Raw genomic sequence first — 10,317 nt, forward strand, 5'->3', positions numbered from 1 at the left:
GTTGTATAGTTACTTATCTCCTTGGCTTGGGGGCTGCATAACTCCATTCCCTCCAACATTTCTCTGGTGAACATACGTCCTAAGGAAAAGCGGGACATTCCGTGATCGAATAAGAAACCAGAATGGCTTCTTTAAATCTGGGACTGTCCCTGAAATTTGGAGGGTATGTGTGTGGGATCTGTAGCTACAAAGGATTCACAACACTCCCTAGCCAGAATAGTGTGGTTATTAGGTTATGAAATTCTCTGTAAAGCTAAAGAAGGTCAGAACAATGTATGAACAGGGCTTGGTGGTTTCCTCGGCACTGTATATTTCCAGTCTGGCCGAAGCTCAGCATGGGACTGCCATTGATCTGCCATATAATTCCATGCCCTGCACTTCCAACGGGCTTTAGAATGCTGCACTCCCCTGGGCTGGCTGTAGCCCACACAGAACAGGATTACAGGATTTGTGATGTTTCATAAGCATCCAAGATGGCGGAAACAGGGCCCAAGACAGGACTCAGCTGTGTACATTGGCAGAACTACCCACACCACAACATCTCAATTCCTAGAAATGTTTCACTTCAGATATAAGGCACCTGGGGTTATGTTATCACCTTGGGCACTTGCAAGGTCTATTTTAACCATGCTGATGCAAGACTATGGGAAGTGGAAAGCTGGTGGGACCTTGGGCTGAGGAGATAAGGTCCTAGGGAAGGTATAAATGTGGAGAGATGCCTTCAGAAAGTCCTGTTGTAATTGACGAATCCACTGAGAAGACATCATGAAACTCCTCTTGGTCATTGCCTTCGTGGGAGCAGCAGGTGAGTCTTTCAAAATGCCAGGTTTTAAAAGAATACAAAATGAGCCCCTGTTTCCAGTGGGTTTTGGGTACTGTTTTGAAAAGAATTTGTTAGCTCTTTTTTATGGTATGTCTGCATATCACCTTGAGACAGATGTAAAAGGTGATTCGTAAATTAATTTATTACAGAGTAATGAGGAGGTTATAAAATAATGGAGTTCTGAAGTCTAGGTAAGACCGTTGCTGTAGATGAGCCATAGGCAACGTCGGCCCTCCAGATATTTTGGGACTACAACTCCCATGATCCCTAGCTAGCAGGACCATTGGTCAGGGATGATGGGAATTGTAGTCCCAAAACATCTGGAGGCCGAGGTTGCCTATGCCTCCTGTAGATGCTTGAGGAATTCATTCTTTAAGAATTCTAATGTAAAATTATCTGATCTAATATGTGGATTGCAACACAGTGATTCATTAGTTTCTGCACTTTCCAGTTCTCAATTCAAAAATCATATAGAAACATATGACATCTCTTTTGAGAGAAAATACTACTAATTTATTATTTCTACCCCCACCCATCTGGCTGGGTTTCCCCTGCCACTCTGGGCGGCTTTCAACAGAACATTAAAAACCGAGTAAAACTTCAAACATTAAAAACTTCCCTAAACAGGGCTGACTTCAGACATCTTCTAAAAGTCAGATAGTTGTTTATTTCCTTGACATCTGATGGGAGGGCGTTCCACAGGGTGGGTGCCACTACCGAGAAGGCCCTCTGTCTGGTTCCCTGTAACCTCCCTTCTCACAGTGAGGGAACCACCAGAAGGCCCTTGGAGCTGGACCTCAGTGTCCGTGCAGAATGTCAGTGTCTGAGCTGAATGATGGGGATAGAGATGCTCCTTCAGGTATACTGGGCCGAGGTACAGTACACAGAAAATACAAAAACTGAGAAGAGATTAAAAATATGCATTTAAAAAGACACATGTTTATATGTGCATCTTCATGCAGTGTCTTTTAAATACAGATTTGTATGGGAACTGGACAGAGCAGTCCTATGGGTGAACATATGTAAAACTGATTTGCACATCCCTAAGAACCAGAAATATAGATATTCCTGAGATGTGACCACATGAAGCCCAAGGGATTGAGCAACTGCCTCTCCCTTCTTAACCTTAACTTCAAGGCCAGGTCCTGTTATCAAGAAGAAACTGTGCCTAATTGGGGGTTTTGTTTTGCTTTCTGAAGAATCCAAGTTACTTTGCAGTCTGTGCTCCTTCTGATTTCCCCTGTTTTTGTCAGTTGCTCGCCCCTTTGATGATGACGACAAGATTGTGGGAGGATACACTTGCGAGAAGAACTCCGTCCCCTACCAAGTATCACTGAATTCTGGGTACCACTTCTGCGGGGGTTCCCTCATCAATGAACAATGGGTTGTCTCAGCTGCTCATTGCTACAAATCGTGAGTGACTGACACTTCCTTTCTCCATTGCCGTGTTTGTACTGCAAACCCACAAGATCTCAACATTTCAGCGGAGCTGGAGTTTAGGAATAGGAAGAACCAGTGTGGGTTTCGAGGGCTCCAGATTGTTCAGAGTAGACCCCTCTCGTTTTTATGTAACTAAGCAACACCACAGCCTATCGCCATGATGGAGCCATCGGTAGCTGCATCTGAATATAGATTTTGAAAGCATATTCTGGGTGGGTGTTCCAGGACAATGCGCTGAACTAGATCCTGAAGTGTAGAATGAGGAAAGCCCTCTATTGATCCAGGAAAGGCAAAAGGCAGAATTTCTAATATTTATACTAGACCCATCCAATCTGGAGACTTCTTGCCATCTGTCAAACACTGTCTCACAGTACCCGATGCCTTCCTGAGTCCCTTTGGGGGAAAGGGCAGGATATAAATTTAATGAACGAACGAACAAGCATTCCCCTCTGAACTTAAAGAGGACTCTGAGATCTGAGCATGAGGATTGAGCCACAAAGCAGAAGTTTCTCTGTCTTGAGTCTCACACCTTTCGCTAAATTGTGTTGTGTACTTAGAGCTTCGCTGGGATTATTTCCATTTTTTATTGAACATAATTTATTTACCACTTCAGTGCTCTTTTTCTAGAAGAAGAAGTGCCGGAGCTCAGCCATTTTATTGTAGTAACTCTTCTAACTGGTTTACATGAAATCTGGAATCTAATGTGCAATTTAAAAAAAACAAACAAAAAACCACAAAATTTCCAGGGACAGCAGAAAGGCACCACTTATAGTCATTTTAATGAACGGGCTGGTACCATGCTGTTTCTTATTGTAACAATTTGTATAGCTTTAATAGATACATATCTCTATCGATGTATGTTTAATTTTTTTTTATGATATGTTTTTCTGTGTTTTTAGCAATTCATATTTTTATGACAGGTAAAAAGGTGTGGGGGTATAAATAAATATATAGCAACAACAACAACAATTAATGGAATGATATAAATATATAGCTATTATTATTATTATTATTATTATTATTATTATTATTATTAGAATTAGAATTTATTTATTCAGTATTCACAGAGAGAGACAAAGGAATGCAGTTTCTATTAAATAATGGCGTTGCTCCTACTCCTACCCCGTCTGTCTCTCCTATTCTACGTCATCCCTACGGTGGCTGATCTGATCTTTCTGCTTCTGAGCTTTCTGTTCTACTACTCGCAATGCCTGCCTAGTCCTGGGGGGGGGGGGTCAGTAATGCTTTCCATAGACACTGAATCTATCAGCTGTCTCTCCCCTGATGCGTCTTCTTCCTGCTGTTCTTCTCCCAATCTTTCCCAGCTTTCCCCCTCTGCATCCTCTGAACTGTGGCCTTCTGCAAACCACTGTTCTAAATCTATACAGTGGTACATCTGGTTACGTACTTAATTCGTTCCGGAGGTCCGTTCTTAACCTGAAACTGTTCTTAACCTGAAGCACCACTTTAGCTAATGGGGCCTCCTGCTGCTGCCGTGCCACCGCTGCACGATTTCTGTTCTCATCCTGAAGCAAAGGTCTTAACCTGAAGCACTATTTCTGGGTTAGCAGAGCCTGTAACCTGAAATGTATGTAACCCGAGGTACCACTGTATTGTCCCCCTGTTCTTGGGAAGGTTCAGGAGAAGGGGGGTGGCCCCCCACCATTCCTCCTCAGTCCAGCCCCTGACAGGCCAGACACCGCACAGTGCGCTCAGTACCCTGTCAACACTTGATTTTGCAGCCGCATCGAAGTGAGGCTTGGAGAACACGACATTATGCAGGTGGAAGGAGGCGAGCAGTTCATCAATTCTGAAAAGGTCATTCGCCATCCAAAGTACAACTCTTGGCTCCTGGATAACGACATCATGCTCATCAAGCTGAGCTCCAATGCTGAGATTTCCTCACGCATCACTCCCATCACCTTGCCTAGCGGATGCGCAGCTGCCGGAACTGAATGCTTGATCTCAGGGTGGGGCAACACTCTTAGCAGTGGAGGTGAGTATGAACATGGTTTAGTCAACCCATCAGCTTTTGTTTATTTATTTATTTATTTATTTATTTATTTATTTATTTACTTACTTATTATTTAAACTACCTTTCAACCAAGGTTCCCATCTCAGCAGTACCTAATTCCACAGCTAACAAAACAGCTCACTTTCTTTTTTTTTTTTCTCAATACATTTTTATTCAAATTTTTGTAAATAAACAGATTCTTATAAATGTAAGGTACACAAATAAACATGCTAATAAATCTTACAATATATGTACATATCTTTCATTTACATAGTTTATTATATCCCTTCCCTAAACAAACAAACAAAAAACCTTTGGACTCCCCTCTACCCTTTTGGTAAGTATCAAATAAAAATTCTATAATCATGTACTTTGTTTTTAAACTTATATATTAGCTGCTGTTAGCGTTACTCCATCCCCGCTAATATCATCTACAAATTATTTCCAATATATTTCCAATATTTGTTCCAGTTTTTATGAAATTCCTGTTCATCTTGATCTCGTATTCTTGCTGTTATCCTGGCAAGCTCTGCATAATTTACCATTTTAAGCTGCCATTCATTTATATTAGGTATAACTTCCATTTTCCAGTTTTGAGCCAACATGATTCTTGCGGCTGTAGTGGCATAGAGAAATATTATCTTATCTTCTTTTTTGATTTCTTTACCCAGAATTCCTAACAAAAAGGCTTCGGGTCTTTTGGGAAATGTATATTTAAGAATTTTTTTAAGCTCATTATATATTAGTTCCCAAAAACCTTTCACTTTATTGCATGACCACCATAGATGATAGAGATCGCCCTCCGCCTCACCACATTTCCAACAACTTTTGTTCTTTAATCTATACATTTTGGCCAATTTCACCGGTGTATGGTACCACCTATATATCATTTTCCATACGTTTTCCCTCAGTGCCGTACACGCTGTAAACTTTATATTTTTATTCCATAATTCCAGCCATCTTTCAAATTCAATATTATACCCGAAATCTATCGCCCATTTGGTCATTGCCTCCTTCACCTCCTCGTCTTTTGTATACCACTCGAGTAGTATATCATATATTTTAGACAGTATTTTACTCTTGCCTTCAACAACCTCCACATTAAACTTAGATTTTTTATCCTCAAAACCTGCCTTCTTTTTGTCTTCTTTTAGCAAATCATTCACCTGGTGGTATTGCAACCAACCAGTAAGTGAGTCTTTTATTTCTTCATACGGTCTAAGTTTAATACCTTGTTCTGTTTTACTTATGAGATCTTCATAGGTGGCATTTTTAAAACAGCTCACTTTCTTGTCGACCCCCAAAGGTCTGATGGGACAGATAGAAAAGATGACAGGCCCAATTCATAGTGCTGGTTTTGACCTATAAAGCCTTAAACGGCTCAGGACTACAATACCCCAAGGACCGCCTCTTCCCATATGAACCTACCCAGACCCTGAGATCACCTTCTGAGGCACTCCTTCGTGTGCCTCCTCCTCGAGAGGTCCAGAGGGTGGCAACACGAGAAGGGGCCTTCTTTGCAGTGGCTCCCCGCCTGTGGGATGCTCTCCCCAGGGAAGTTAGCCAGGCAAAAATGTTCCTTTTTAACTAGGCCTTTGGTTGACCTGATTGACATCCTATACCCTTTAAAAATGTGGCTCCTTTTTGGGGGGGGTGTTACTGGATTATTGTTTCTATTTTTATTTTATATATTGTGATCTTTTTTTGTGAACCGCCCTTAGACCTCCAGGTATAGGGCAGTATATAAATTCAATAATGAAATGAAATGAAATGGAAGAACCCCGGCAAGTTTGATATCTTGTGAGCTGATCAGTGAAGCCCTCGTGCCTTTTACATAAGGCTTGTTGTTGTTGTTTAGTCGTTTAGTCGTGTCCGACTCTTCGTGACCCCATGGACCAGAGCACGCCAGGCACTTCTGTCCTCCACTGCCTCCCGCAGTTTGATCAAACTCATGCTGGTAGCTTCAAGAACACCATCCAACCATCTCATCCTCTGTCATCCCCTTCTCCTTGTGCCCTCCATCTTCCCCAACATCAGGGTCTTTTCCAGGGAGTCTTCTCTTCTCATGAGGTGGCCAAAGTATTGAAGCCTCAGCTTCACGATCTGTCCTTCCAGTGAGCACTCAGGGCTGATTTCCTTAAGAATGGATACGTTTGATCTTCTTGCAGTCCCTGGGACTCTCAAGAGTCTCCTCCAGCACCATAATTCAAAAGCATCAATTCTTTGGTGATCAGCCTTCTTTATGGTCCAGCTCTCACTTCCATACATCACTACTGGGAAAACCATAGCTTTAACTATACGGACCTTTGTTGGCAAGGTGATGTCTCTACTTTTTAAGATGCTGTCTAGGTTTGTCATTGCTTTTCTTCCAAGAAGCAAGCGTCTCCCAAGAAGCAGACATAAGGCTAGAGGCCTACAGAGATAGACAACATCTCTCTTCCCAACATTCCTGGCTTGTTGTCTTGGTTACATTCCTTTTCCTTTTCCTTTCAGTCAACTACCCTGACCTTCTCCAGTGCTTGAACGCTCCCATCCTCGCTGACGCCGAGTGCCGAGATGCTTATCCAGGGCAAATCACTGACAACATGATCTGTGTCGGGTACTTGGAGGGCGGCAAAGACTCCTGCCAGGTGAGAGGATTCACCTTTAGTTCCGTTATTAAATGAGGAGCTCTGAGCCCTTGAAAATACAGTGGGACCTCAGGTTAAGAACTTAATTCGTCTTAACCTGTTCTTAACCTGAGGTACCACTTTAGCTAATGGGGCCTCCCGCTGCCGCCGCGCGATTTCTGTTCTCATCCTGAAGCAAAGTTCTTAACCTGAAGCACTATTTCTGGATTAGCGGAGTCTGTAACCTGAAGCGTCTGTAACCTGAAGTGTCTGTAACCTGAAGTGTCTGTAACCTGAGGTACCACTGTAATTAACCACAAAAAAATGTTTTGCTTCTCAGCTTTCTTTGGCAGCAGCCAGAAATAGTTACAGGTATCCTGTAAGATGTCAGTCCTGAGTGGGAGCAAAGCTTGAACTTTGCATACATGGGTGTTGCCAGGATTTATTTGGGGGGGGGTGCAGGCCTTTTGTTAGAGGGGCAGAACCGACGTGATTGGTCAGTTATTTCTATTGTTTTACCTGATGAGGGGGGCAGCTGCCCCCCTGCCCCTCCCCTTGGCTACACCCATGTTTGCATAATACACTTTGTGTTTATGCTGCTTCCACCATTTTCTGTGGTGGAGGTGGGGATATTTGCTAAGGATCACGTTGCACACTTTGTCTGAAGGCGAAATCAGCATCTCAAGCAAGAATCACTGCTTGCTTCCTCAGAGGCTGAATTCACACTGTAAAGCAACTATGCTGCAGCATAATGAGGGGGTAGAAATTCAGTTCAGTTCCCATGTGAAGGCAAACCTACATAATTCATGCTCACAAACCAAAGCACAGCTCTCCCCTAAATTCACACATCTCCGAATATTGCAATGCAGTTCTTTAAGCAAGTCACATAAACAAAAAATACATACGCGCTAGGATAAAGTGTGTCTAGAAATGAATTATTGGTGAAAATAACATTTCAAAATTGCAGTATATTGCGGGAAATTGCTTTGCAAAAATCTGTATATTAGCCATATAAAAATGTGTATATTCAGAGAAATTCATGCAACAATGCTGATAAATTATCCCGAGGACTTAAAAAACACACAAAACCTTAGGTGGAAATGTGGAGAACTAATAATAATAATAATAATAATAATAATAATAATAATAATAATAATTTTTATTTATATCCCGCCCTCCCCAGCCGAAGCCGGGTTCAGAGCGGCTAACAACAGTAAAATGATACAACATTCCAAAATCATTTCATTATAAAATCAGTTCAAATCAGATTAATAGCAACCATTGGGCTCTGTCAAAGGAGAGGGTCAGGCTGTGCCCTGGCCAAAGGCCTGGTGGAACAGCTCTGTCTTGCAGGCCCTGCAGAAAGATGTCAAGTCCCGCAGGGCCCTAGTCTCTTGTGACAGAGCGTTCCACCAGATCGGAGCCACAGCTGAAAAAGCCCTGGCTCTAGTTGAGGCCAGCCTAACCTCCCTGTGGCCTGGGACCTCCAAGATGTTTTTGTTTGAAGACCGTAAGTTCCTCTGTGGGACATACCAGGAGAGGCGAACTAAACTTACATCTGGAAAATCAGAAACCAAAACTGACTATTTGGCTCATCGCTTGCTGTGGAGCACCTATTTCAACATTGCCATGCTATCTGGACACTTGCTTGGTGTGACCATTTTACTGTGAGAACGGGAGAACTCTGGTTGCTGCTGCTCTTCTGTTCTTGTGGGCTGGCAGGAGAAGCCCCAAAACTGGGGCAGAGACATGGAGAAGAGAGATTCCCAGAATTCAAGGGAAAACAAGACTTCAATTGATATTTTTTCCATTTTTTTTATTGATTTTCCAAATTTATAGCAAACATAGACAAACAAACAAACAAACATAAATCCTAACTGTAATAGTTCCACTTTTGTTAACATTCGACTTCCTCGAACCCCCCTGGCTGAGTTTCAATGTATATCATTGTAGGAGTTTTCCAAAACTAATTTCTCATAAAATTTACTTAGTTAACATCTTTCTTTTCATATTAACTTTAGACATATTATTCTATCACATACTTAAATCCTAAGCCAATCTGGTACTTGCAAGTATTTCTATTTAAGTTATCTTAGCATATTTAGCTAAATAGTCTTTAAATTTCATCCATTCCTCCTGGTACTCCTCCTCCTTCTGGTCACAGACTCTTCCGGTCAGGTCGGCTAGCTCCCAAAAGTCCATCATCTTCATCTGCCATTCCTCCACTGTTGGTACTTCTTGTGTTTTTATTTGATATTTTTGCTGTCGTACAAGGAAAAGCAACATGACCTGGGCTGCATGCATGCCATGTTTCACTTGCAACCTCTTTTGTCTCGCAGGGAGATTCCGGTGGCCCCGTGGTCTGCAATGGCGAGCTCCAGGGCATCGTTTCATGGGGAATAGGCTGCGCTCTCACTGGCTACCCCGGAGTCTACACCAAGGTCTGCAACTATATTGACTGGATCCAGGAAACCATTGCTGCTAACTAAGACAGCAATTCCTCCTCTAGTTTCAACATACTAGCACCCTTTGCTTCTCATGTAATTTGTCTTAATAATAACAATATAAAAAAAGAATTCCAAGGAAATAAATGAATACAGATTACTAAACCTATCCTGGTTTGTGGTTGTTTTCTTTTCACCACACTCCAATCAAAGGGTATATCTGTGCCGCAGACTTTTATTGTGGCACTTTTCACTTTCATATTTCCACTTCTTTTTAACCTATTTATAAAGTGCATTTATTTATTTATGATTCCTACCAAGACGACTTACAACTAACATTCAATTACAAAAGAACCCTTAAAAAAACTAAAAGGAAAAAACACACATTTAAAATGTTAACATATTAGAAACAGCATCACACTGCGCAAACTCAAATTTTCTAACCCTAACCCTTTTAGAGGGGGGGCGCGGGTGGCGTTGTGGGTAAAACCTCAGTGCCTAGGACTTGCCAATCGCATGGTCGGCGGTTCGAATCCCCGCGGCGGGGTGAGCTCCCGTCTTTCGGTCCCAGCTCCTGCCCACCAAGCAGTTCGAAAGCACCCCTAAGTGCAAGTAGATAAATAGGTACCGCTTTATAGCGGGAAGCTAAACGGCGTTTCCGTGTGCTGCGCTGGTGCTGGCTCGCCAGAGCAGCTTTGTCACTCTGGCCACGTGACCCAGAAGTGTCTCTGGACAGCGCTGGCTCCTGGCCATCTTAAGTCAGATGAGCGCACAACCCTAGAGTCGGACACGACTGGCCCGTACGGGCAGGGGTACCTTTACCTTTAACCCTTTTAGAAGTAGGTGGGATGTTTTTTTTAAATGTATTTCTTTTCCCCTTTTGTTTTAATGTATGTACTGTACATGGGTTATTGTTTTTTGGTTGGTTGGTTGGTTGGTTGGTTGGTTGCAAGTTGCTTTGAGTTGCCCTGGGCCAGATAAAGCAAC

At 42.4% G+C, this 10,317-nt stretch overlaps 1 protein-coding gene across 1 annotated transcript; it reads left to right on the forward strand.

The window, feature by feature from the left end:
- Positions 1-749: 749 nt before the first annotated feature.
- Positions 750-9,459, forward strand: LOC128404644 (anionic trypsin-like). The gene is made up of 5 exons (XM_053370398.1): positions 750-805; positions 2,077-2,236; positions 4,006-4,259; positions 6,771-6,907; positions 9,226-9,459. Exons 1-5 carry the CDS (start codon positions 766-768, stop codon positions 9,373-9,375), a joined length of 741 nt encoding a protein of 246 aa, XP_053226373.1. The 5' UTR covers positions 750-765; the 3' UTR covers positions 9,376-9,459.
- Positions 9,460-10,317: the final 858 nt, after the last annotated feature.

The sequence above is a fragment of the Podarcis raffonei genome, chromosome 17, assembly GCF_027172205.1.
Source record: "Podarcis raffonei isolate rPodRaf1 chromosome 17, rPodRaf1.pri, whole genome shotgun sequence".
Lineage (NCBI taxonomy): Eukaryota > Metazoa > Chordata > Lepidosauria > Squamata > Lacertidae > Podarcis > Podarcis raffonei.

Coding starts and splice junctions, on each gene's coding strand:
- LOC128404644 (XM_053370398.1), top strand. CDS start 766: ATGAAACTCCTCTTGGTCATTGCCTTCGTGGGAGCAGCAG. Junction 4,260..6,770: donor CAACACTCTTAGCAGTGGAG/GTGAGTATGAAC, acceptor TTTTCCTTTCAG/TCAACTACCCTGACCTTCTC. Junction 6,908..9,225: donor GCGGCAAAGACTCCTGCCAG/GTGAGAGGATTC, acceptor TTTGTCTCGCAG/GGAGATTCCGGTGGCCCCGT.